At 42.7% G+C, this 27,874-nt stretch overlaps 1 protein-coding gene across 3 annotated transcripts; it reads left to right on the top strand.

The window, feature by feature from the left end:
* Positions 1 to 29: 29 nt before the first annotated feature.
* On the top strand, positions 30 to 27,868 carry KIN (Kin17 DNA and RNA binding protein). Of its 3 annotated transcripts, none has more exons than XM_026648621.2 (13): positions 30 to 189; positions 2,449 to 2,543; positions 5,423 to 5,466; positions 5,580 to 5,702; positions 6,663 to 6,844; positions 15,995 to 16,043; positions 16,360 to 16,417; positions 18,537 to 18,663; positions 21,539 to 21,589; positions 22,338 to 22,406; positions 23,427 to 23,526; positions 24,744 to 24,844; positions 26,869 to 27,868. In XM_026648621.2, the coding sequence occupies exons 1-13, from the start codon at positions 76 to 78 to the stop codon at positions 26,929 to 26,931; spliced, it is 1,176 nt and encodes a 391-aa protein (XP_026504406.1). In that variant the 5' UTR covers positions 30 to 75; the 3' UTR covers positions 26,932 to 27,868. The 3 variants fall into 3 exon arrangements, with proteins under 3 accessions (XP_026504406.1, XP_026504405.1, XP_024057916.2); XM_026648620.2 differs by having other exon boundaries at positions 18,534 to 18,663; XM_024202148.2 differs by lacking the exon at positions 30 to 189 and having other exon boundaries at positions 2,455 to 2,727; positions 18,534 to 18,663.
* The last annotated feature ends 6 nt before the right edge of the window (positions 27,869 to 27,874 follow it).

Raw genomic sequence — 27,874 nt, 5'->3', positions numbered from 1 at the left:
GGTCGTGTCCTTCCGCTTCCGGTCGGGGCTGAGGCTGGGGGGTCGCGGCTGGTTGCCGCCGCCGCTGCTGCCGCCATGGGGAAGTCGGATTTCCTGAGCCCCAAGGCCATCGCCAACCGCATCAAGTCCAAGGGGCTGCAGAAGCTGCGGTGGTACTGCCAGATGTGCCAGAAGCAGTGCCGGGATGAGGTGAGCCGGCGCGGCGGGGGCAGGACGGGGGGATGCGGGGCAGGGCAGGGGAGCTGGTCCGGGGCTGGGGAGGTGTAGGGCAGCGGAGGTGGTCCGGGAGCCGGGGGGGGACGGTCCGGGGCTGGGAAGGTGTAGGGCAGCGGAGGTGTTCCGGGAGCCGGGGGGATGGTCCGGGGCTGGGGAGGTGTAGGGCAGCGGAGGTGGTCCAGGAGCCGGGGGGGATGGTCCGGGGCTGGGAAGGTGTAGGGCAGCGGAGGTGGTCTGGGAGCCGGGGGGGTGGTCCGGGGCTGGGGTTGGGGAGGTGTAGGGCAGCGGAGGTGGTCCAGGAGCTGGGGTGGGGGGATGGTCCGGGGCTGTGGTGGAACAGGCTGGGAGACTATATTAGGGGGCTGGGACTCTGGCCGTAAGTAGGAGTATGGCCCCTGGCTAGGGTAGGGGGCTGTGTCGGGAGGAGGCGGGCTAGGAGACCCATTAGGGCGGAGCAGGGCAAGGGCCCCTTCCACGTCTGGGGTGGGTAGGACTTGGCTCGTCCCTGTCTGCAGCGAAGCGCTAACGGGAGCCCAGTGCCATCGAGCACGGGAAGGGGAGCATCGCCCTCAGCAACAACACAAACCTCGTAGAAACACAATCCCTGTTGAACAGGAGTTCTCAAACTGGGGGGTGGTGATCCCTCAGGGGGCCGCAAGATGGTTACATGGGAGTTGCGAGTTGTCAGCTCCGTAGGGCTGACAGCCGCGAGCCCCCATTAAATTAAATTACCTCCCTCCCGTTTTTTAATTTGTAAAGGGGGCTACAGTCAGAGGCTTGCTTTGTGAAAGGGTTCACTAATTTAAAAAAATTGAAAACCACAGCTATTGAAAGACTTGTAATAAAGACTTACATGTATCTGTAGCAAAGGAAGTGTCTTTTACATAACTATTTTTTTTCTTTTGCCTAAATCAATGCTAATGCATATCAGAGGAGGCTATACGTTCAAATACAATTCAATAAACTAACATGATCTGTCTTAAGTCAATACTCAGCATTATAATAATCCACACAAAACAAATTAATAAAATACACTGGATAAGATTTAATTATTTTGCTTGACATTTGTTTCACATGCCTTTGAAAAACAACTGTAAGTGTATTATATTAATAAACAGAGTGAAAGGCTGAGTTCTGCTGCAGCTTTTGCAAGTATCACTGTCCTCTGATGAAATGCTTTTATTAACTTCCTCCAGTAATAACCTTGACAATTTCACAATCAGTAATATACTAGTGCACTAGATTTTCTCTCTTCTTTAGTAGAAGGTCATCAGTATCACAAATACTTGGACAAATTGGGGCATTATTAGTCCGTTCCACTTTCATTGTTGTAGCACTGAACTCTAGCAAATATGTTAGAACTTGTAATGAGCTCTGTCTTCACTTGTGACACTGACATTCTGCCTGATATGTGTTCTGTCCTAAAAATACAAGTCCCATATCACTTTATCTGTTGAACGCAGACCATGTGCTCAATGCAGAACACAGAATGATATCCCCTATGGACACTCACTACCTTACGATCAAGCTCTTGGGTCCCAATGTGACAAACGCTTATGCATGTACTCGGTAGGACTAATCAGGTGAGGAAAGTAACCACTTTGCTATTATAGCTTCAGGATTAGGACCTAAAGGCTTGATCCTAAGGTGCTGAGTGCCCATAACTTACATGGAAATCAAGGGAAAATGCAGGTGCTCAATACCCCTCAGGACCAGACCATAAAAAACACATCAGGATAATGAGCATTAGCTGACTGGGAAATAGAATAATCAAATAGCAGTGCAGCATTACTAAAAATAAAATCTCTTATGCAAGAGGAGAGCTAAAACTAGGTAGGCATCACAGAAGAAGTGTTTTAAGGGATTTAAAAGAGAAGAGCATAGATTCTTGCTACATTGGGATGGAGAGGGCATTCTGGGCATAAAGGACCATTTGGAAAAAGGAAAAAAGGGAGTGTCTGGTGTGCGGGAGATGTGTTGGTGAAGCCAAGGGAATCTCCTTTCACTGTAACCATATTAGGGCTTATGACAAACATTTCACACTCCAGAAGCAGGAGTCATACAGTTGCTGCCTAAGCTCTGTTCTCCCACATTAGCGGCACTATGCAATGATGGTATTACCAGGAGTAAGTCAGTTTTATTTTTTAAAACTCTAACTTAGGTTTTGTTGGTGTTTAAAATGTCAGTTTACTGACTTCTGTAAGTCAAGATAATGTTTCTTTTATTTTACAGAATGGCTTCAAATGTCATTGTATGTCCGAATCCCACCAGAGACAGCTGCTACTTGCTTCTGAAGATCCTCAGCAATTCATGGATTATTTTTCAGAGTTAGTTTCTCAAACTTCCCCACATAGGCCTTGCTCCTGCAATTGAATCTGGGTGGTTGCATCCTGGTGCCCTCGTGGAGTCCCATTGAAAAAGCTGAATTTTAAAATTTTACTGTAGTGTTATTTGGTAGATACTTTTCAAACAGCAGTATGAAAAGTTAAGGGGTAAAAGTTTCAAAAGCATGTAAGTGATTTAGGACCGTAAGTCTCATTGCAACTCAATGGGGCTTAATCGTTTTTGAAAAATTTACCCTGTTTCTAAATATCTTTTTTTTAAACTTATTAGCCAGTCAGAATGCAGCACTTTGTTATTGTTAGTAACCCTCTGAAGTTATGTGTAGGGCCCTACCAAATTCACGGCCGTGAAAAATGCATCACGGACCATGAAATCTGGTCTCCCACGTGAAATCTGGTCTTTTTTTGTACTTTTACCCTATACTATACAGATTTCATGGGGGAGACCAATGTTTCTCAAACTAGGGGTCCTGACACAAAAGGGGGCTGCAGGGGGGGTCGGAAGGTTATTGTATTGGGGGGGGGGTTGTAGTATTGCCACCCTTACTTCTGCGCTACCTTCAGAGCTGGGTGGCTAGAGAGTGGCGGCTGCTGGCTGAGGGCCCAGCTCTGAAGGGAGCAGCGCAGAAGTAAGGGGGGCAATACTGTGACTCCTCCCAGCCTCCTTTTGGGTCAGACCCCTACAGCTGCAACACTGTGAAATTATGATTTCAGATATTTAAATCTGAAAATTTATGATTTTAAAATCCTATGATTGTGAAATTGACCAAAATGGACTGTGAATTTGATTGGGCCATCGTTGTATAGTAAGGAAATGTCAACCGGTAGAAGTTACTATTATTATTAATTTGTATTATCGCAGTGCCTGGGCGCCATAGTCATGGACCAGGACCCAATTGTGCTAGATGCTGTGGAAACACAGAACAAAAAGACAGTCCCTGTCCCAAAGAGCTTACAATCTACGATAAGAGACAACGGGTGGCTACAGACAGACAGGGAAGTACAAGGAAACAAGGGGACAGTATCAGCTTGATAGGCAGTGGTTTCAGCACATGAGCTGTGTAATTGACAAGGTTGTTTTAGACATCATCGCGAAGGAGAGTTTTGAGGAGTGATCTGGAAGTGGATAATAAGGTAGCTTTGCTGATGTTTATGGGGCGTGCCTCCCACTTGTGAGGGACAGCATGGGAGAAAGCACAAAAGTACTTTTTGAAAACTTCAATGTGTGATGGAGGTTGGCATCATAGGTTGATTGGAGGTGAGTCTCAACAGGGAATCAGAGATGGTGGGGACTGACTGTAGAGGGCCTAGAAAGTGACAACAAGTAGCGTATGTTTGATGCAATAGAGAAGGGGATATAGTGGAGGGATACAGAGGTGTGACATGGACAAAGGGATGGGTTAGGAAAATTATCTTAGCAACCGCATTCTGAATGGTTACGAATGAGAGAAGAGTGCCTTTATCAAGACCAGTGAAAAGGATGTAGCAGTAATGAGATGTGAGATTTTGAATGAGTGTTTTAGTTGTGTGGGTAGATAGGAAAAGCCATATCTTAGACATGTTATGTAGAAAGAATCAGCCACATAAGGACGTAACCTGGATGTGAGTACCCAGAGTGAGCTCCAAATCCAGGATGACACTCAGGTTATGGGCCTGCGTGACTGGCAGGATGGTGGTGGTGTCCACAGTAATCAAGAAAGGAGGTGGCAGGGAGGGCTTGCAGAGGGGAAGATTAAGAGCTCTGTTTTAGCCAAGTTGAGCTTGAGCTGTCAGCTAGGCAGCCAAAGGAATTGTCAGAGAGAGATTTTAGTTGAGACCCAAGGAGGCAGGTCTGGAGCAGAGAGTAGATCTGTGAGTTGTCGGCATAAAAATGGGAGCTGAATTTGTGTTACTGATGAGATTGCCCAGAGATAAGATAGAGAAGGGGACCAGCGACAGAGCACTGGGGAACCCCCACAGAAAGTTGGAGGGAGGATGAGGCGGATCCTCTGAAGGATCAATAAGTGAGGTTGGAGGAGAACCCTGCAAGGACAGAGTCACAGAAACCAAGGAAGGACAAGATTTCAAAAAGAAGAGCGTAGTTGATGGTGTCAAAGGCAGCTGACAGGTCAAGGAGGATAAAGGGTATGTCTACACTGCACACGCCTTATGGTGGCATATAAAGTATATACACTGCTCTCCCCCCACCCCCAGCACAGATAGAAATAGCATTGTAGATGGTGAGGAACTGATTAGGTGAGTGGAGTAAAGTCACGCCTGAACCCTTTGGGTATATACCCTACGTGGCTGTCTACACACCCAAGTAGCGCCTCTCCTGTTTTCACTGCTATTTTTAGTATAGTGTCCTGCTGCTTGAGTCTTTCCCTGCCCCGGGGAAAGGCTGCAGCAGTGGGGTAAGGCACTGGCAGGGGGAGGCAGCTGGGAAAGGCTCTGGCAGCTCCCCACTGCCAGAGCTTTTCTTCATTGCAGGGAGCTGCTGGCGCTTTCCACTGACGCATGTAGCTACACACCACAGCGTGCTGCATCGTGTAGCTCCGTATACGTTGCACGCCACCACCCATGGTGTGCAGAGTAGACATAGCCAAAGTGTATGTGAGTACACTGACATGTTTGCACAATTGTATAAATGCAGGCAAACAAGCTGTGCATATAGACGTATGTAGGTGTATATAGTGATACACATATGATACCGTATTTTAAAATGTCCCAGTGAAAGAGGAAATGGATTATCTGAATCTGGTGATATTCTTTTGAACTGAATACACCTCTTTATTTTGTAAATATTTGTCCATTGTCATTTATAAATGGAAATGCTTCGTAACTGTAAAAGCATTATTTAAATAGTCTCCTTTTTATTCCATCAGGGAATTCCGAAATGATTTCTTAGAACTGCTCAGGAGACGGTTTGGTAAATATTTTGATTATTTTTTTAATGACCTTTTATAGTTCAATAACAAAAATTCACATCAGTTTCTCCTCAGTAATGGACTTGTATTTAACAGTAATATATTTTTGTTTTAGGAACTAAGAGAGTCCACAATAATATTGTATACAATGAATATATCAGCCATCGAGAGCACATCCACATGAATGCCACGCAATGGGAAACCCTAACTGACTTTACTAAATGGTTAGGGAGAGAAGGTAATTTTATTTCCTATAAGAAATGATTATTGAATGACTGCATTGCCAATAGTTAATAAAACCTGCTGATTAGTGCAAAATACTGAAAATCCATAAAAAGTATGCATATACATTTATTGTACTCACATCAGTGCCACATAAATAGTGATACACACGTAATAAATTTCAAACTTTATGCTAACTTCTGAGCCTTTTCCTGCTTCATCTGCACTCTGCCCACTAATCCACGTCCACTGGAACTACTACTAAACTCAGTTCAACTTTCAACAGCTGCCATTTAAAACAACAAACTATTAAAGAAATATTCCCTCCAAATATAGAATTGCTCCACAAATTAAGATGGCTTGAGGCCCTGGGTAGTCGATATTAATTCCTGAACTCACGAAAGGTTTAAGGCTTGAGATCTACAATAATAGATTTTCTGGTAAATGTGCATATAGAGAATATATGGCCTGGTGTGAAGGTTTTAGTGGCACTCATTGTAATGACCTGCATGAGTAACGTGGCCAAAGCAAACTCATTCTAATAAAATTGTGAGTAATTAGAACTCATTCTAGTAGAATGTATGCTATAGCACACCGTTCTGTATGTGTAGTGTTCTATATATGTGTTTGAGTTTTGTCCTTGTTAAAATATGGGAATGGAAATGCTTTTTTCATTAAACAAAGGAAGCTTATGTACTTATGTCACTGTTAGCTACACTGACCTATCTCAAAATAAATCTGATTAGCTGAAGGAAAAGCTTATGCTTTAAGATAGTTTAAAAGCAGCTATTCAAGAATAGTACATGGAGAGATGGTGTGCTACTGTTAATCAATACATAGATACACTAAATACAGTCTATGATACATGTCTTGGCATTTCCTTATTCCATAAACATTATTTCTTAAATGTAAGCATTTTTCTTTAGTTTGGTTTTGATAGTAACTGTCGAAACATGATCTGTGTTTGTTTTTTAAGGCTTCTGCAAAGTGGATGAGACTCCTAAAGGTTGGTATATCCAGTATATTGATCGGGACCCAGAAACTATCCGTAGACAACAGGAACAAGAGAAGAAGAAGAAACAGGACCTTGATGATGAAGAAAAAACTGCCAAATTCATTGAAGAGCAAGTTAGGAGAGGCTTGGAGGGGAAAGAACAGGTGAGAAGATATTATATATACACCAATCTTCAAGCGCAAAAGTGCTATTATTAAGTAAATATTTAATTTAATCCTCATAGGACTGCTCTGTCAAATCTTCCAATGGAATCTCCTCTGCAGTTACTTAGCTAGGATACAAATGATCAGCTTCAGCCCTGCGCCGCTCCCGGCGGGGAGGGGGGCTCTGGCTTCAGCTCCGCGCCGCTGGGGGTGCTGGGGTGCCGGCTTCATCCCCACGCTGCTCCCAGCTGGGGGGTGGGGAGGGCTACCAGCTTTAGTCCTGTGCCGCTCCCGGCTTCAGCGCTGGGGCTCGGGGCATCGGGTTTCTGCCATGGGGCTCCACGGCCCCCCCTGAAAGGGCTCATGGACCCCCAGGGGCCACGGACCCCTGGTTGAGATCCGCTAGTATAGGCCATTGCCAGAAGCATGATACCATACTAGCTGGAGCATTGGTCTTTTCTGATGTGGCAGTCCTACCAGATATTTCTAATTTGTTTTTAATTGTAACGTTCACTAAATTTTGTCTGCTAAATTCAACTCTCTTTATTAAATTTCCTTGAACTACCTCGTTTGCTAATGGAGCTGGTGAACTCCTGGATTTCTTGTACTTTTGTAACTAGGTGATGATGTTAATCACATGGTTAAAGTGTTTAAATGCTTTGCAGAACTGGGGCCTGGTGTTCTAGACAGTTGGAAAACTGTGGTTCCAAGTTGCTTTCAGATGGTGTATATGGTAAAACCTATTGAAATTTTACCAAATGGGCATGCTATGCCAACCTGGCCTGTCAGTTAAGGAAAGTTGATTTATGCCATGCTCCGCCTTTTCCTTTGTTTAGTCATACCACTAATCTGCTCATGTGGATATTCTGTTAAATGTATGTTTTAGATCAGGGGTAGGCAACCTATAGCACGCGTGCCAAAGGCGGCACGCGAGCTGATTTTCAGTGGCACTCACACTGCCTGGGTCCTGGCCACCGGTCCGGGACGCTCTGCATTTTAATTTAATTTTAAATGAAGCTTCTTAAACATTTTAAAAACCTTATTTACTTTACATACAACAATAGTTATATAATATAGACTTAGAGAGAGAGACCTTCTAAAAATGTTAAAATGTATGACTGGCACGCGAAACCTTAAATTAGAGTGAATAAATGAAGACTTGGCACACCACTTCTGAAAGGTTGCCGACCCCTGTGTTAGATTATAACTCCTCAGGACAGAAACCTTATATTACTTTGTACCTGGAAAGTGCTATGCATACCTATGGCACTAGATAAGTAATAATTAATCTTTCTCTAGATAAATAACTAGTGTTTCTGTTGCACAGCTTCTTTCCAAATTCATTATTCATGGGCTCATGCCCCCCACCCGTGCAATTTGGAGGTGGTCCAGGGCTATTGCTGAAAACTCCAGGGCTAAGCCCCGCCCCTCAACTAAAGCCACCAGATTTTCTGCCTCCGTCCCGGTGGTGGAACAAGTTGGTGGTTCCGTTTCTTCTAACCCTTTTTAAAAAACAACAACTTTATATTTACTTTTTTGTGTGCAGTTGTGGTTTATAATCCTCCTCCTCCTTCCCTGGATTGGATAAATAGCAGTGTGGTGGTTTTAACCAGTTGGATCTGCCTCTGCAGCACCTCCCTGCCAGACTCCTCTGCCCCCACTCAGGCATGGCAGAGGTGTCCTGCAAACACCTGGTGTAAATCTAAGTGATGTTCCCTACGTGAGGTAGCACTTACAAGAGGCTGTACAGAAGGAGAATTATGCCCTGCCTGTTACTGTGTCTTGCAACAACCGGGATAAAATTCCACCAACCGAGGGGTGGAGGCGGCCCAGAGGCAGACCCCTTACTACGTGGTTCGTCAAGTCTGTTCCGATGTTGGACTCTCGGGCTGTCAAGTTCTTGCGGCTGCATAGGAACGGACCAAATGGCCAACAATCACCACGGGCGACTGTTCGGCTAAGCGTTGAAGAAGAAGATGTTGCCATCTAGCCAATCCTTGCGCTCCTAGGGCCCGGGGCGCAAAGTTAGACCGGCCTATCAGGTCACCTCCCCTCCCCTGAGGAGTTATGACTCCGGCACAGAATATCATGATCAGGCGCTTCTGAGGAAAGAATAAGGAAGAGGAGGGAGCTAGTGGACAGCTCAGGGTGTAAGTCTCACAACAGACCTGGACTGGGGGTGAGGAAACCGTGGAAGGATCCGGAGTTCCACCCCCCCCTCCCAGATAGTGAAGTGGGTCCTCAGCTCCCTGGGGAAAGAAGCAGGGCTCCTACATAGCTCCCCTTCCTCCCACTCTGAATCAGGGGATTATGTTACTCATGGGTACGTCCTGCAAATCCCAGACTCCAGAAAGGCAAAAGCAAGTGTGCAATTAACAAAGCAGCAATTAATATTGTTAATGAACAAGCGGGGTGAAAATCGGGGGTTAAACCACTCCTCCTTTGCCTTCTCCTGCTGAGGGAGTGTTTGCTGGGCTCTTCTCCTCACTGCTTACAGTGCTCTGTATCCTGATTACTGTCCCTTCCCCACCCTACAGCAAGTCTGGGCATGCAGAGACGCCTGTGCCTCCTGTGCAGTCCTGCTTTAGGCTCAGCCTGTTGGTAATTGGGCCTCTCTGGCTTTCAGCCTAAGGACCCTTCCTCTGCTGGAGAAGGAGCTTAGGTTTTAGGCAGCAGTGGGATGGGAATTGTGCCTTGTGATCCTAACCTCTTGCCCTGTCAGGGAAAGGGCTCTGACTCTGAAAGGCAGGAAAGAGTCTCTCTCTCTCCGTCCCTCCCTTGTGCCACAGGCTGATTCCACATTAAAGCCTTGGGAGCACTTCAGGCGGTTTGTGACCAGAACAGATGCACCTGAGGATTCCACTCCCTGTGAAACTTACAGGGAGGTAAGTGAAAAATCGCTTCTCATGTTCAAAATGATCCTGATTTACTAAGTAAAGCCCTGAGCTATACTAGGTTGTTTCTACAGCACTTGGGTGCTAGCCAGCCTTGGGGAGTGATCAGGCAGCCTTTCAGGCTCCCAGGGACTTCTAGCAAGCTGCTTCCACAATTGAGATATGTGTACCGGTTCTCTTGTTCTGTTGTATGGTCCCCATGCCGGGATGAATAGTGTACTATCTCCCCTCTGTAAACAGCCAGGGTAGAGAGTACCACGTGTGCGTTTTAAAAAAAAATCTAACCAAAAAACCCCCAAAACCCCTACAGGACTTTTCCAGGACATGATGTCAGTCAGTGGCTTGCAAGAAACTCATTAATGTTAATAAAATATCTTCCCCTTCAAGCATTATTAGACGCATGTTTTCCTGTTGATGCCTCCTTTGAGGGCATCATAAGATCCAAATGAGGACACCTGATTAAACCAAATGTTAAACTAAAATATTTATAAAAAACAGACATTTTATAAGTTTGGGGAGCCTAAGATTGGTGCAGCAGTAGCTCCACCAGTGAAAGACATAGTCACATCTTCAGAAGGGGACTTCTTTCCAAAAGACCTCATAGACAATAGGCATGATGACTCACTGAGCAGCAATTTCAAAGTCTCAGCAATAACCTTTCAGACAAAGATTTTTCATGTATTTAGTATGGAAAGCCTACTCTGGCAAACATGTGGCTCAGTGTCTAGAGGTGTGATTCCCAGCTTGGAATGGGACTTCTCAAGTTCTGTCCTAGTCAGCTTCTTGATGTGATTTGTGACAAGCCAACTTGGTGGCTACAAGGAAAGCCATGTTACACCCCTGAACAGCCATCTCCCATCTTAAACAGATACCTTGTGTATGCAAACTTGCAGATGAGGAGCTGTTGGGGGAAGCATTGGAGAGATTACTAGCTGAGACTGCAGAGGCATCAGCTCTTACTGTGGAGGCCAACATAGCTATCCATTGGTTGCTTCCAACACCAAGAGTATCCCAGAAGGGGCTGTTACCCTGGCAGAGGGAAAATCTGGAGTAGAAGCTTCCAAAGAAACCTAGATGATTTTTTCCTCCGAACAAACAATTATCAGCCTGACAACGAAAAAGAATATCTATGTACAGAAGCTGCCAGTTGTTGTGCAAGACTCTTCCTGCTGATCCATCCTCTGCACCCAGAATCTTAGGTGGCAGGTGGTAGTCGCAGCAAGGCACAGGTCACCCGTTACACACCTTTACCTGTGCGTAGCCAATTGGTACCTAGTCCAGAGAAACAGACTTATGCGTAAATGAACAGCTGTTGGAAAAGGTTCAGAGTTGTCCATTCTTCAATATCAAGAGGAACTTTTGATCCCAGAGAACAAAACAGACATGGCTCTAGCTGTAATTTTACCATTATGGTAAAGGTTTGCAAAGATGAAAAAATTTAATTGCAGCAGTCATTTCCCAAGGCCATCAGTAGCCAATTACTTCCAATGGCTAGGATTGCTGGGGCCATACGTCTTCATCCCCTAAATGGGTTTCTCAAAATGAAATTCCTTCTGAGACATAGAATCATGCACTTGATGCAATTCATAATTGGGTGTCATTCTCAGGTAACATTGAGTGGCCCTTTGTGGGCAGGTAAGGTCAACCAAGGTCCTAAAAGCCAACCCATCTTTCACTCTATACCCATGCATACTCACTGTGGAAGCAAGCATACTTGGAAGACAAGTCTCCAATATCTCATATTACACATCCTTTCAGTTTATGATGTCACCTCTGTCAAGGTGTGTCTTAAAAATAAATAAAAGCAGAACATGGACATGTGAGATCGGACTAGTTGTCCATTGAGTGCAGTATCCTGTCTATGGCGGTGACAGTAGAAGGTGCAAGAAACCATGTTGTGAGCAATTATGGTACTCTGAGGAAGTCTGCTACTTCCTGATAGTGGCTGGTTTATGATTGAGGCATGAGTGTTTATATCCCTTCTGAAACCAGGGAGTAACCAGAGGTCAAAGTTTTTCCATAGTAATGGAAATAATGTCCTGGATAGAGAAGAATCTACTGCTTTTCAAGACAGTTCACAGAAAAGAGGAAAAGGGAGAATCGAAATCCTTTTCCTAGGCCTCCACCAGCCCACAAGGCACTTTGGAATTGCTAGATAGCGAAGGACCCTGATACCTACAAAAGCACCAGGCCTCTTGGAGCAGGGTCTCATTCATACACACCAGGAACACCTACAGTTAACAGCTTGGGCATCGGAAGAGGAGCATAGTTCAGCATGGATTGTCTGTCTGTTAATTTCTAATACAGTGTGGTATCCAGACAGACCTGAACCAGGATATTTCATTCATTCTAGTAATCCCAAACTTCTAGTGATCTCAGCTACGCTAGAGTTTCTTCAGAAGGTTCAGTTGGAGTCCTACAACCAACCAGCCACAGCAGCATTTTGTAGTCTACCACATTGGATCCTCCATTTGAATATCAGGTGCCATGTTCAATCACACTGGCAAATTAGGTAGGTGGGTGGCTGGCCCTTCTAGTCTCCATTCCCTCCAAAAGGCAAGTTTTGGAACTAGTTCCTATGTCCATACAAGAAACATTCTACCTTTAATGAGGAAAATGTTATTCTTATAGCTCCAGAAAACTTTCTGTTCCTCTTTCCACAATTCCTGGAAAATAGTTCTCCCTTCATTTAGCTCTAACCCTTGGAAGATTGTGGCCTAAATGGTCATTACTAGAGCTCTAAAGATAGATCTCCAACATATGCAATTGTACCCTGCTCATCTTTTTCTATCCAAAATGCCAATCCCTTAGGCCCTCAGGTTGCTGCAGGGAAGACTTAAAAATCCCGTACCAGTTAGCCTGCTGGGCTTCTGGGAAACTATTCACAGAAGTCCCTAGAGGCATTGTGGGATGGGGGGAATATATGAGTCTCATCTGTGGAAGACTTAAACAATAAGTTTTCATTCCTCTGCATTCCATTCCTTCCTTTGGATAGGAGGGTGTCTGTGATGGGGCGTTTACCCCACACTGGCAGAAAAGGGGTTAAAAGCAGCCCTAGGGAGGCTGCACAGGAGGCAGCCAATCACAGAAGGGCTTATAAGAGCAGCCAATCAGGGCAGGGCTGGGCTGGCCTATATAAGAAGGACTGCAGAACCGAGCAGGGTCAGTCACTCCCTGGAGCTTGAGAAGGGAGGAGGACTGGCTGCTTTGCAGGCGGAGGGCAGCAAGCACCCTGGACCACGCAGTGCTGCAGGCAGAGACCCAGAGAGCTAAAGGCAGCTCCTGGCAGGCTGCAGAGATCTGCAGACTGAGGCCCTGATGCAAGGGCAGAGGGTGCTGGAGCTACTGAAGGAAGTGGCTAGGCAGTGGACTGCAGGTCCCCCCCGAAAGGAGGGGAACATGGAGTGTGTCACAGCCGAAGGACAGTGTCACTGAAGAGGATGCTGCAGTCCTGGCAGTGACATGGGACCATGAACAGAGGTGACAGTGGGCAAGACACCACCAGAAGAGGCTACAGTGCTAATTCCCTGGACAACTAGCAGGCGCCGCAGCGGTGAGGCATGCCCCGTCACAGGGTCCTATCAAGGTCCCTCACCAAAGGCTCTTAAGCAAAGTAAGCAGTCGTGGGATAAGAGGGAAGGTCCTCTCATGGGTCGGTAACTGGTTAAAAGACAGGAAACAAAGGGTAGGAATAAATCGTCAGTTTTCAGAATGGAGAGCGGTAAACAGTGATGTCCCCCAGGGGTCTGTACTATTCAACATATTCATAAATGATCTGGAAAAAGGGAGAAACAGTGAGGTGGCAAAATTTGCAGATGATACAAAACTACTCAAGATAGTTAAGTCCCAGGCAAACTGCGAAGAGCTACAAAAGGGGATGTCTCAAAACTGGGTGACTGAGCAACAAAATGGCAGATGAAATTCGGTGTTGATAAATGCAAAGTAATGCACATTGGAAAACATCCCACCTATACATATAAAATGAGGGGGTCTAAATTAGCTGTTACCACTCAAGAAAGAGATCTTGGAGTCAGTGTGGATCGTTTGCTGAAAACATCCACTCAATGTGCAGCGGCAGTCAAAAAAGAGAACGGAATGTTGAGAATTGTTAAGAAAGGGATAAATAATAAGACAGAAAATGTCATATTGCCTTTGTATATATCCATGGTACGCCTACATCTTGAATACTGCGTGCAGATGTGGTCGCCCCATCTCAAAAAAGATGTATTGGAATTGGAAAAGGTTCAGAAAAGGGCAACACAAATGATTAGGGGTATAGAATGGCTTCCGTATGAGGAGAGATTAATAAGACTGGGACTTTTCAGCTTGGAAAAGAGATGACTAAGGGGTGATGTGATTGAGGTCTATAAAATCATGACTGTTGTGGAGAAATTAATAAGGACGTGTTTGTTATTTACTCCTCATAACACAAAACTAGGGGTCACCAAATGAAATTAATAGGCAGCAGTTTTAAAATAAACAAAAGGAAGTATTTCTTCACACAACGCACAGTCAACCTGTGGAACTCTTTGCCAGAGGATGTTGTGAAGGCCAAGACTATACTAGGGTTCAAAAAAGAATTAGATAAATTCATGGAGGATAGATCCATCAATGGCTATTAGCCAGGATGGGCAAGGATGGTGTCCCTAGCCTCTGTTTGCCAGAAGCTGGGAATAGGCGACAGGGAATGGATCACTTGATGATTACCTGTTCATTCCCTCGGGGGCACCTTGCCACTGTCGGAAGACAGGATACTGAGATAGATGGACCTTTGGTCTGACCCAGTATGGCTGTTCTTATGTTCTTTTGTCACTGGGTTGGTTCCCAGGTAACTCCTTAGTTTATAAATATCTTGCTTTCTATTGGGGATTTTCTATTGCTGCCTATTATTGTACTGTAATAATTGAACTTCTGATGGCTTGAGTTGAAGGACAGAGCTCGCGGACACATTCCAGTTTTGGTAAGGGCGGGGGGAGGGGAAGACGTGACTGAAAATGTTTGAGCGCCATTGCTGAACTCAAAGCATAGTTATCAATGGTTCACTGTGAAACTGGGGGTGCGTATCTAGTGGGGTCCCACAAGGGTCTGTCTTGGATCTGGTACTGTTCAATATTTTCATTAATGACTTGGATAATGGAGTGTAGAGTATGCTTATAAAATTTACAGTTGACACCAAGCTGGGAGGGGCTGAAGCACTTTGGAGGGCAGGATTAGAATTCAAAATGACCATGGCAAATCAGAGAATTGGTCTGAAATCACCTGGATCGATTGGTCTTCAGCTGTTGTTAAGACTGCGCCGATCACAATACGTCCGCCATTCTTCTCACATTCTTGCCTTTCTTCTCCACATTCGTCTGAAACGTGGTCTGAAATCAGCAAGATGAAATTCAATAAAGACAAATGCCAAGTACTACACTTAGGAAGGAAAAATCAAATGTATAACTACAAAATGGGGAATAACTGGCTAAATGGTCGTACTGCAGAAAAGGATCTGGCAATAATAGGGGTTCACAAATGGAATGTGAGTCAACAATGTGATGCACTTGCGAAAAAGGTAAATATAATTCTGGGGTGTATTAACAGTAATGTTATGTGGAAGACACTGGAAGCAATCATTCCCCTTGATTTGGCACTGGGGCGTTCTCAGCTGGAACATTATGTCCAGTTTTGGGTGATTTGGAAGATTTAGGTTAGATATTAGGAAAACCTTTCTAATTACAAGAATAGTTAAGTATTGGACTAGATTACCAAGGGAGGTTGTGGAAACCTCATCATGGGAGGTTTTAGAGAACATGGTCAGGGATGGTCTCGGTTTCCATGTTCTTGCCTCAGCACAGGGGGATGGACTAGATGACTTCTTGAGGTCCTTTCTGTCCCTATGGTGCTATGATTCTATGAACCTGCAGTGCCTCAAAATAGGGAAGAGTCTCTCATTTGGAAAGGCTGTCTCTCTGTATAGCTGTGTTGGCTATTTGAGGAAGAAATAGGGCTATTCATAAAAGGCAACTTTCCTTTCCTATTGGAGCCAGTCTGTTTCAGATTATATCTATATAGAGAATGTTAAATGGAGAATTCTGCAAAAGGGTCTATAACAAGATGTCTTATAGTCCTGATCCTCCTAACTGACCAGGCCATAGTGACTCGTTTGGTAACCTTACAATAGTTGTAAAAATTGAGCTAATTAAAGATCCCCAGCAGTGATATCACATCAGTTGTTTATACAACCCTTGACATTTATTTTATTTTTCTTTGGCAGGAAAGGCCTGTCTATACTGAACTAAACAGAGAAAATGATGAAGAGAAAGGTAATTGGACTTTTAATATGTATGTTTAGAATTTATGAAGGATATTTGTGATCTAATATTAAAGCAGGGGACTGAGTCCTGAGGCTTAGCATTGGTAAAGTGCTTAAAGATCATGGATGAAAAGCACTACAGAAGAGCAAAGTACTCTTCTTGTGCTGTATAAAGCAGTTTATTTTAAAGGATGAGCCAAAACATTTGAATAGTAAATCTTTCCGCATTTGTGTTGCTTCTAATTTGCAATTCTTCGCTGTAACACCCTTAAATGCAGTTATATTTAAAGGATAGAAATAGAGTAACCTCTCTTTATTTTTTTTAGTTGCATTTAATTTAAACAAAGGAGCAAGTACCTCAGTAGCAGCGTCTTCTAAAACAAGGTGAGGAAAAGACACCAAGGCATCCCATTCTGTTTGTGTCCTATCTTATTGTTTGTATTATGGTAGTACCCACAATGCGCTAAGTGTTGCTCACGTGTGCAGCGAGACAATTCTTGCCCTAAAGAGCATGCAGTCTATTGCCTGGTCCTGCTGTGTAATACAGAAGGCCAGACTAGATTATCTAATGGTCCCTTCTGGCTTTAAACTCTATGAAACTATTGGCCTGGTGGGTGGACCTGTGTGTGGAGCCCCACGGAAATCAGTGGGCTTCCTCGCATCTGCTGACTAGGAGCCAGATGCAGGATCAGCTCCTAAGAAGACAAGCAACATATGAAAAGTCGGATAAAGGGCTAAAATATACAATCAAAAATAATTAAATGATCCTCCGATATCCCAACTGCCTTTCTACTTATCCACTACTAATTTTGTCTTGTAAACCCATGTTTGACTACTGTGGCCAATCGCCTGCAGTGCGTTTTCCTGATCAGCACTCAGGAGGGTGAATCCAAATACATTTTTTTTAAAACTTCATTGAGTTTCGGTGTAACCACAAGCAGTGCAAGACAAAGGGATCAATAATACAAGCAATGATGATAAGAAGTTACAGCAGTCTGTGAAAACATTTGGCTAGCTATAAACCATCCTTTCTCATAGGACAATATTGTAATTAAACATATTACAGGTAAAATGAAAGCTCTCTTCTCATCATCGGGGAAGCTTTTAGATAAGATATCTGATGTGAGAGGCAGAAAATTAGACTATAAACTGGTTCAGTATAATAACAGAGGGATTTTAAGCTTTGAGGCATATTATAAATTACACCTAAAGATTACACTCCCAGGCAGTGCTAAAGGTGATTACAGGATTTAAAATACAAACTTCCCTGAATAGATCTCCTGCAAGTAAGAAGTACTGTTCTGAGTGTTCTCCGGCTATTTGCTGGAATTAGTCTGTCTAGACCTCTGTGGAACTAGTAGACCAAGTGACCTAAATTTCTCATGCAGAGTCAGAGATGCTCCCAGGCACAAGATTTCTGTAACATTAGTGCAGAAGTAAAACAGACTTGTAGAGAGTGTATCCAGATCATGGTAATCTGCACTATTTTATTTTTAATTATCCTTAGCACTTATATAGCACTTTACATCTACAAAATACTGTTTGAACATGAGACAGTAAACTCTGTTACCAAAGCAAACAAACGGACTTCCTCCAGAATGAGAAATGATCTTTCATAAAATTGGTCAAAGAAAACGAAAAATTGCAGGTTCAAAATAAACATGAACTAATCCATATCCAGGTATAGGATCTTGATCACTCTGCTCACTGTCTGTAAACGCAGCAGCTTCCTACAGAGAAGCAAGAACATATGGCCCAATTCAATCGGAGAGGTTTTGTTAATGAACAGGTTTTTGTCCACCTATTGTACCTCTGCCCACAGATAAATTTCCCTGTAATGTGCGCTGGAAGAAACATTTTTGTATTAAAATGGTTGAAGCATCCATCTAAGTCTTGGACCAGTGGGTTGGTTTGACCATCAGATTGTTTGCCTCTTGGAGTTCCTGCAATCCAAACACAAAAGTAGGTGCAATTCCTGCCCCAGAGTTTATAATCCAGTGCCTCGATCCTGCAAATTGAGCTGCTCCTGTGTCCATACGGGTCCCCATTGAAATCCGGTGCAGGATTCATGTAGATTATGTGGCGGGATTGAGGATAAAGGGTACGTCTATACTTACCTCCGGGTCCGGCGGTAAGCAATCGATCTTCTGGGATCGATTTATTGCGTCTTGTCTAGACGCGATAAATCGATCCCGGAAGTGCTCACCGTTGACGCCGGTACTCCTGCTCCGTGAGAGGAGTACGCAGAGTTGACGGGGGAGCCTGCCTGCCGCGTGTGGACCCGCGGTAAATTCGAACTAAGATACTTCGACTTCAGCTACGTTATTCACGGAGCTGAAGTTGCGTATCTTAGTTTGAAGTGGGGGGTTAGTGTGGACCAGCCCTAAAAGATCAGCTGCACCTCTGCACAGCCTGTTCTCCAGGGGCATGTTTGTAAAGGTGTCATTTTAAGAATCAGAATGAAAACAATATTGTATTATTAATCTAAACCCTCTTCCAGCAGTGTCCTTGGACCGAGTGCATTGAAGATGGTGGGAGGAGCAGGATCAGTTAAACGGAAAGAATCTGCTCACAGCTCAGGTCAATCAAAAGAGAAAAAGAAGAAATCTGCACTGGATGAGATCATGGAGGTACAGTGAGAATGTTACCCAGAGATCCATGCCTTTGTAACCCAAGGCTAAATCACTTACGGCACTCTACTAGGGGCTACCTTTGAAAAGAACTGGAAGCTCCAGGTTGGGTGGAATTCAGCAGCTCACCACTTTACATGATCATCATGGCTTACCCCACGTAATACCAATGTCTCCTGTTCTACACATGCCCTGTTTAATTCTGGATGCAGATCAAGTGGTCTGAATTTTTCAAGTGCCCTAGCTTAGTACATTTTTTACAAGAAAAGTATTTTTTTATTCTAGTCAAAAGTTTATAAATGTTTAAAGAGAACTGCCTTTCATCTTAATGAAAAAGAGTCCCATTCAATTAGATCACATAATGGCAGAGAGCTAAAAAGTGACAAATTTTAAAAATGCTTATATACTAATGCTAGAAGTCTAAATACTAAGATGGGTGAACTAATGTGCCTGTTATTAAATGAGGATATTGATATAATAGGCATCTCAGAAACATGGTGGAATGATGATCATCAATGGGACACACAAATATTTTATATCCTTGTATTAAGGAATGACAGAATTGGTCATGCTGGTGGGGGAGTGGCACTATATGGGAAAAAAAGCATAGAATTAAATATAGTAGCACAAATCTTAAATGAACCAAACTGTACTATGGAATTTCTATCCATAGAGATGCTATGCTTGAATAATAAGAATGTAGCACTAGGGATATACTACTGAGCAGGATGGTGATGGTGACTGTGAAATGCTCAGGGAGATCAGAGAGGCTATACAAATAGAAAACTCAATAATAATGGAGGATTTCAACTATCCCCATATAAACTGGGTATATGTCACCTCAGGAAGGGATGCAGAGATAAAGTTTCTGGACATCATAAATGACTTCTTCTTGGAGCAGCTAGTCCTGGAACCCACAAGAGGAGAGGCAATTCTTGATTTAGTATTAAGTGGAGCACAGGTTCTGGTCCGAGAGGTGAATATAGCTGAACTGCTTAGTAATAGCAACCATAATATAATTATATTTAACATTCCTGGGGTGAATACCAAAGAAGCCCACTACAGAAGCATTTAACTTCAGAAAGGGGAACTACACAAAAATGAGGAAGCTAAATAAACAGAAATTTTAAAGTACAGTTCCAAAAGTGAAATGCCTGCAAACTGCATGGAAACTTAAAAAAAAAAAAAAAAAAAAAAACATAAAGGCTCAAATTAAATATATACCCCCAAATTAAAAACATTTAGTAAGAGGACCAAAACAGTGCCACCATGGCTAAACAACAAAGTAGAAGAAGTGGTTAGAGGCAAAAAAAATCTTTTACAAATTGGAAGTTAAATCCTTCTGAGGAAAATAGGAAGGAGTATAAACTCTGGAAAGTCAAGTGTAAAAGTATAATCAGGCAGGCCAAGAAAGAATTTGAAGAGCAACTAGCCAAAGATTCAAAAACTAACAGCAAAAAAGATAAGTACATCAGAAGCAGGAAGCCTGTCAAATAATCAGTGGGGCCACTGGATGATCAAGGTGCTAAAGGAGCACTCAAGGAAGATCAGGCCATTACGGAGAAATTAAATGAATTTTTTGCATCAGTCTTCACTGCAGAGGAAGGATGTAAAGGAGATTCCCACACCTGAGCCATTCTTTTTAGGGGGACAAATCCCAGATTGCGGTGTTATTAGAGGTGGTTTTGGAAGAAATTGATAAATTAAACAGTAATAAGTTATCAAGACCAGATGGTATAATACCCAAGAGCTTGGAAGGAACTCAAATATGAAATTGCAGAACTACTTACTGTGGTATGTAACCTATCATTTAAATCAACTTCTGTACCAGATGACTGGAGGATAGCTAATGTGACGCCAATTTTTAAAAAAGGCTCCAGAGCTGGGAAGCCTAAATTCAATGCCAGGCAAATTTGTTGAAACTGTAATAAAGAACAGAATTATCAGACACATAGATGAACATGATTTGTTGGGGGAAGAGTCAACATGGCTTTTGTAAAGTGAAATCATGCCTCACCAGTCTAATAGAATTCTTTGAGGGTGTCAACAAATGTGGACAAGGGTGATCCAGTGGATATAGTATACTTAGACTTTCAGAAAGCCTTTGACAGGGTCCCACACCAAAGGCTCTTAAGTAAAGTAGGCAGTCATGGGATAAGAGGGAAGGTCCTCTCATGGATCAGTAACTGGTTAGGAAACAAAGGGTATGAATAAATGATCAATTTTCAGAATGGAGAGAGGTAAATAGTGGTGTCCCAAAGGGGTCTGTACTGGGACCAGTACTGTTTAACATATTCATAAATGATCTGGAAAAAGGGAGAAACAGTGAGGTGGCAAAATTTGCAGATGATACAAAACTACTTAAGATAGTTAAGTCCAAACAGACTTCAAAGAGTTACAAAGGGATCTCACAAAACTGGGTTACTGGACAACAAAATGGCAGATGAACTTCAATGTTGATAAATGTAAAGTAATGCACATTGGAAAACATAATCCCAACTATACGTATAAAATGATGGGATCTAAATTCGGTTACCACTCAAGAAAGATAATGGCTAGTTCTCTGAAAACATCCCCATGATCCAGGAATACAACCCCATGATCTGAGTGTCTGTAGCTTCTGTTTGCCAGAAGCTGGGAGTGATCGATCACTCAGTGATTGCCTGTTTTGTTCGTTCCCTCTGAAGCACCTGGAATTTTGGCCATGGTCGGAAGACCGGATACTGGGCTAGATGGACCACTGATGTAGTAAACACCTTCACTATTCTGTTTTGGTTTGATACCCAAGTGCATAGAACTTGTTCAAGTTTTTTGGGGGGATGGGAACCTTGATATGAAAGGACAAAAAAAAATTGACTTTTTTTTTCTTTTGTAGTTTGAAGAAGAAAAGAAAAAAACAGCCCGAACAGACTACTGGTTGCAGCCTGTAAGTATCTGAATAACTACACAGTTATCAGGCCAAATTCTGCCTTTGGGAACGTGCACACAGCCCCTGCTGGTTTGCAACATGTATAGATCCAAGAGCAGAATATGAACAAAAATACATTTTTATTTTCCAAACAGAGATAGTATCATAAGTTAATTTCTCACAGAGTTTGCAAATATTTCACTTTTCCTGGCTGCTGTGCGATATTTACTATTCTGAAACATTATACTTCTAATATTTAAGCTCTTTTGTATAGTGATGGCTTACTTTGTAGTTAAAGGACAGGTGCTTCTAGAGCTTATCTACATGCACTTTTAACAGGGTGTCTTTTTCCCACTCTGGTGGTCAGACGATGTAGAGATTTAGCAGCCTTTGAACTAACACAACTATGTCTTGCCGCTCAGGGAGTTGAGGCTCACGCTGTTAGATGCAAATGTCCTGGGTCAGTCCTTGCTATCAGTGATCCACAGAGGGCTCTCTTGTAACACACTGAATTCAAATTTAAGTATATTTTGAGTCAGTGAGGGCAGGAGATGCCTTTGCGATGGGGTTCCTCCCACAATGAAAGTTCTATAATGTCGTGTCTTAGAAGTGGCGTTGCCTGCGGACACTACAGAGCATAACATCAGTGTCTGCTTGTGGGGACAACTGGAGTTAAAAGCTACTTGTGATGTAAACAGTGAGTTGAGAGTAAGTTATTTTTGTTTGTGTATTTAGCTTTTTCTCTTTCCTTTTTTCCCTTCTCCAGGAAATTGTTGTAAAAATTGTAACAAAAAAGCTTGGTGAGAAGTATCATAAGAAGAAAGCAGTTGTTAAGGTGAATGTACAGCATTTTATCTGATAAAAGTTTGTGAATAAAAGTGATTGGACGCAGTTCTGTTTCCACAGCAACTAGAAAACATCAGTTTATTTGGTTGCTTATGGTGGTAGTGGCTGAACCCCAACTAACAGAATGAGGGCTTCCCTTTAACTTTCTCGGAGTTTGTTACCCGATTCTCAGTTCCTTCTGGGCAGTGAGTGACTTGGGATTTATTGCAAATCAAAATAGTGGCTTGTGGGCATCCACTCAGCCCTTCATTCTTGATGACCATTTTTCCCTATTAAGTTTACTCTTGTTACTGTTTTCTTCAGACTCTGATTTCATCAATGAGTCTTTTTAGACCATACAGTCATCTTAAAGCTGTGTTGCTGGGGAGTGACCAAGAGCAGTGCATGGTATTTCAGGCCTTGAGACTGTGTCCGTAATCTCTGTCCAGCATTGATGTGTACAAATCCCAAATTATCTTTGAAGAAGAGTCCCCTGGATTCCCAAGTTCTTCAGTCTGGTGGGCCTGGCCTAATGGTCTGAAGCATCCTATCATCCTCTGAAGTAGCTAGTACTGGCCACTGTCAGAGACAGGATACTGCACTAGATAAACCATGGATCTGATCTAGCATGACTAAACCGATGGCCTACATTTTCAAAACTGACTAGTGATTTTGGATGCCCAATCTGGGATTCTTTAAAGTGGTCTGATTTTCAGAAGATCATTGCCCAGCACTTTCCATAAATCAGGTCCCTTTCAGATTTCTCAAGTTGGGCCCCTGAAAACACTTGACACTTTTGGAAATGTAGACCTGTGTTTCTGAATCTCTTCTCTATTAAGACTATTTTAAAAAATTAGCAGAAAGTCAAAGAATGATTGTGTTTTGTAATTACCCCGATGTATTTGCATCATTAATGTTACATGGCCATTTGCGTGTAATCCTCTTATCTGTATTTTTTTTAATAAGAGAATAAGCAAGTTATAGGTATCTTTCCCTTTTTAAAATGAATATATTTAATTTTCCATGACAGGAGGTAATTGACAAATACACAGCAGTTGTAAAGATGATTGATTCTGGAGACAAACTGAAACTTGACCAGACACATCTAGAGACAGTAATACCGGCACCAGGTAAATTTATTTGTAAACCAGCTAGCAAAGCTGCATCTGATGGACTGACTTTGATTCTTTTGAGCTATAATTCATCAAGTGTCACCTGAGTCATTTTACTACTTTTGTTCCTGGCCAGCATTTCTTATCCACATTGGATTAAGATATTCCTGTCATGTACCAAGTATCCTCTGGTTGCTGTTGGTGCAAATATTGCATTTATTCTTTTTGGTGATTTTTACAGAGCTTTCCAAGAGGAATTATGCTCCTTCTAAGAAGGATAGGAAGCATTTTTTGGTTTTACTAGATGAAAGTATCTCTCTTCAGGAGGTATCTGTAGGAGCCTGCCAAAGAGATTTACTGATTGTCCTCAGTGATTCTTAGCATGCACTTTCCCTCCATATAATGCATATTATACATGTAAGTGCATTGTTGATGTATTTGTCACCTTAAAGTTTCCTCCATTGTCTGGAGTTTGTGATTGTAAGGTTATTTCTGGATATTGGGTTTTTGGCATTCATTTATTTATTTAGGAATATTTTTATGATGGATGAGGGAGAAATTACAAGGATTTTGAAACAAGATGAAGACTTAAATATTGTAAGGTAATTGAAGCTTGCCAGGGTCCCCTAGAGATCTCCATTAGTCATAAAGTGCTGGATTGTGGTGGTTCCTTCACAGGCTCTCCAAGATGGAGAGGATTCAAGGAAACTCTCCCCTCCTCTTGTGTACCTGCGCGGAGGGTGCCCACAGTCAGTCAGTCCTGGGCTCCTGATATTCAAGGACCAGGAAAGTTTATCAGCAGCAGCGAGGTACCCCAGAAGGGGAGTGATTCTAGAAGGAAGGTGATTCCTGTCCTGACAGCAGGCCTAGCTGGAGAAGGAGGGTGAATGCTGCATCCTTTCAGAGGGTGTCAGAGCTCCCATTGCTACATATCTCACATGTGCACTTCTAGTGAGTTATGACAAGCTTCTCTGCTCTTCAGCCTAGTTAGATAAACAGGCGTCAGCAGCTTCCTAAAAGCAAAACAGCTTTCATCTGTATCACTCAGGTATTTTAGGATCAAGCAGTCCCTGAAGAAAAGCTGAGCATTGCTTCCAAGGGAACACTGTCTTCTATAGTTCTTGGAGATACAGACTTCCCAAAGTGACTCTGTCCTGTGTTTTCAGTAGAGAGGGGCTTGATCAAAAGACACTGAGAGTTCCTATGGGTAAAGTTCTTCCTGTTTACTGTTTCAGGAAAGAAAGTTCTGGTTTTAAATGGAGGTTACAGAGGAAATGAAGGCATCTTGGAATCTATAAACGAGAAGAACTTCTCAGCAGCAATAATCATTGAATCTGTATGTACATTTTAAATATATTTAATAATCTTGCATAGCACTTTTCATCAGTAGGTCTCAAAGCCCTTTACAAAGGGTGAATGTCATTATTGCCCCTTTGCAAATGGGGTATTTGGGGCACAGATTGGTGCTCAGGGTCACCCAGCCGGCCAATAGGAATAGAACCCAAATCCTTTTTAAATTCTAATCCACTGCTCAATCCACTGGGCCTCGTTACCTTTAAAAGACAATGGGATACTGAATTTACAAATTGAACTTTAAAGATAAATTTGTAAAATATTTAGTAGGTTTAATTTAAATGTGCTCTGTTAATGATACAATAACTTTTCAACTGGGAAAGCGATACGCTTAAAATGTATGTATGAAATAAGAGAATTCTCTTACTGTATGGATCAAGCTGGGTGTGTAGTTTGAAGATTAATGGATTTTGAATCCTTGTTGTTCATGCTACTTATAGTTAAGACTGTGTTTGCATTTTTGTTGCAAACCACCTTTCTCAATAGAAAATATTCTCTGGGCTGAGCCTTAGTGTAAAAGGCCTTTTTTCTTTTGTATGAGTACTATAAATCTGTAAAGAGAGATTTAAAGTGAAATTCTGACCCCACTGAAGTCAGTATGAGTAGCCATTGATTTCATGGGGCCAGAATGAAGTGACTCTGTTTTGATTTCAGAGGGTGGTGGTTACTAAGTAAGTTAGAGTTGTTAGAGTTACTAAGTTGTTTCTAGAGGTGTTCACATTGCTTCTTGCTGCTGGCAGGAGCTCTGAAACAGCTTAGAAATAAGGATGTCATGGTATGGTATTGCCACCCTTCTGCGCTGCTGCCTGCAGAGCTGGGCTCTCAGTAAGCAGCCACCACTCTCCGGCTGCCCAGCTCTGAAGGCAGCAGTGCAGAAGTAAGGGTGGCATGGTATGGTATTGCCACCCTTACTTCTGCACTATTGCTGGTAGGGCGCTGCCTTCAGAGCTGGGCACCCGGCCAACAGCTGCAGCCCAGCTCTGAAGGCAGCACAGAAGGAAGAGTGGCAATACCGCGACCCCCCTGCAACTCCCTTTTGGGTCAGGACCCCCAATTTGAGAAACGCTGGTCTCCCCTGCGAAATCTGTATGGTACAGGGTAAACCCACACAAAAGACCAGATTTCACGGTCTGTGACATGTTTTTCATGGCCATGAATTTGATAGGGCCTTACATATAACTTTTATGTGCAGTTACTGCTCTTGAACAGACAACCAGAGTAACTGCCCGTTTGGTCACTTTGACATATAACATAGGACTAGGGTGACCAGATAGCAAGTGTGAAAAATCGGGACGGGGGTGGGGAGTAATAGGAGCCTATATAAGAAAAAGCCCCCAAAATCGGGACTGTCCCTACAAAATCGGGACATCTGGTCACCCTACATAGGACCTGCCATACTGGATCAAACCCTTGGTTCATCTAGTCCAGTATCCTGCCTCCAACTGACCAGCACCAGATGCTTCAGAGGAAAGGTGCAAGAAGCTTGCAGTTGCCAGATGTGGAGTAATCTTCTCCCCCCAAGCATCTCTCATTCTAATACCTAATAGAGAGTGAAGCATGAAATTGTATTTCCCTTCCAAAATTTACCATTAACTATTAAAACTGTGACTCTTTCTGCCCCCATAAAGGTCCAATCCCTCTTTAAATCTTGCTAACTAGTAAGTAATTCCATAATTATAATAATAATAATGTGCAGTCTTCTCAAAATCTGACCTTGCACATTAATGCATTGTCCACAGTCTCTGAAGGATGAAAGTTGTACATTGGTTAAAAATCAATACCCGAACACAGAAATGTGTAAAAATGCCAAAGCTGGTTGGCATGCAGCTCTTTCGTTTCTGGTGTGCTATTCGCTTAGTCATGTTTAAGAAAATAATAGTTAAGTGTGGACAGGTTTGATTTGATTCAGTTCAGCTATATTGTAATTTGTAACTATTTATTATGAGATTCAACAAGCAGAGTTTCCTTCCCCCGCACCAACCTTTCTTGCAATTTATTCATCTGCAGGGGCCTTTAAAAGGACGGAGAATTGAAGGCATCCAATATGAAGACATTTCCAAACTCCTTTGAGACTCAAAGCAATGGGTCAAAGCTGCCTCTTGGAAACATCAAATTGGTGTCCTCTATGCAGACACACGAGACTCTACTATGTCAGGGTTTTTAATTTGTGTATATAGAAAAAACAACCTCGATTTATGTAAAGACCACTATAAATCTGTTAACATTTGTGAGAATCTTGTCTAAACTGATTCTGTATCAAAGTTGTATTATGCTGTAATATTTTAATTTGTTTTCCTTTTCTAAGATGAGGTGATACCTGTGTGCTGGAATATTTTACTTACTGAACTATGTTAAATGTTTTATAAAATATCACCAGCTAAAAAGGGCCACTTGAGGCAGATACTGTATGTAACGTAGTCTATAGTTTGCATAACACACTTCTGGATCTGCTGCCAAAACAAAATTCTGGCTTTAGAACAAGCAAAGAGATTAAAAGAAAAGCAGGAAGGCAGCAGTGCTGTAGGGGATTATTTTTCTGGGTTTTGATGATGTACATAAGAATGGTTTGGTTTATTAGTTTTAAAGTGAGTGCAATAAATTACAACAGAACCTGCTTAATCAGTACTCTGCTAAACCGCACACCCAGTCAGGACCTGATCCTGGCATCCTCTGTGTTCCCATTACCGATCACGGCTGGACTTGCCTCTGTAGCGACTCCAAGACTTAACCCTTAATTGGCATGATTTATGGGGCAGTGCACTTCTGTGAATCTGAACAGTAAAGAAATGGCACACCTAGTTGTCTGCTCAGTTAATAGAGATGAAGTGATGGTTGTGCTGGCATAGATTCCCCAGGGCCTAGTCCTTTGTTCACTTTAATGCTGCTTTCCTGCTCTATTGTGGATCCTAAATGAGTCACTTTTCTTTGAATAGTTTTTAAAACGTGTAACATTTTGTACAACACTTATTTTTAAAGCAATTTGTGGAATAAAAGCACATCTCTCTCAGTACAA

This window comes from Terrapene carolina, unplaced genomic scaffold (genome assembly GCF_002925995.2).
Source record: "Terrapene carolina triunguis isolate 2854851 unplaced genomic scaffold, T_m_triunguis-2.0 Scaffold68, whole genome shotgun sequence".
In the NCBI taxonomy this organism is placed as follows: Eukaryota; Metazoa; Chordata; order Testudines; family Emydidae; genus Terrapene; species Terrapene triunguis.
Note: the sequence above shows the minus strand (reverse complement) of the source record. Positions and strands in the feature narration are given on the sequence as shown.

What these genes read in the sequence shown, in the direction of transcription:
- KIN (XM_026648620.2), top strand. Translation starts at nt 76, where the DNA reads ATGGGGAAGTCGGATTTCCTGAGCCCCAAGGCCATCGCCAACCGCATC. An exon ending in ACTGCTCAGGAGACGGTTTG is followed by an intron (nt 5,467 to 5,579) that starts GTAAATATTTTG and finishes TTTTTGTTTTAG; the next exon opens with GAACTAAGAGAGTCCACAAT. An exon ending in CACTGGATGAGATCATGGAG is followed by an intron (nt 18,664 to 21,538) that starts GTACAGTGAGAA and finishes TTTCTTTTGTAG; the next exon opens with TTTGAAGAAGAAAAGAAAAA.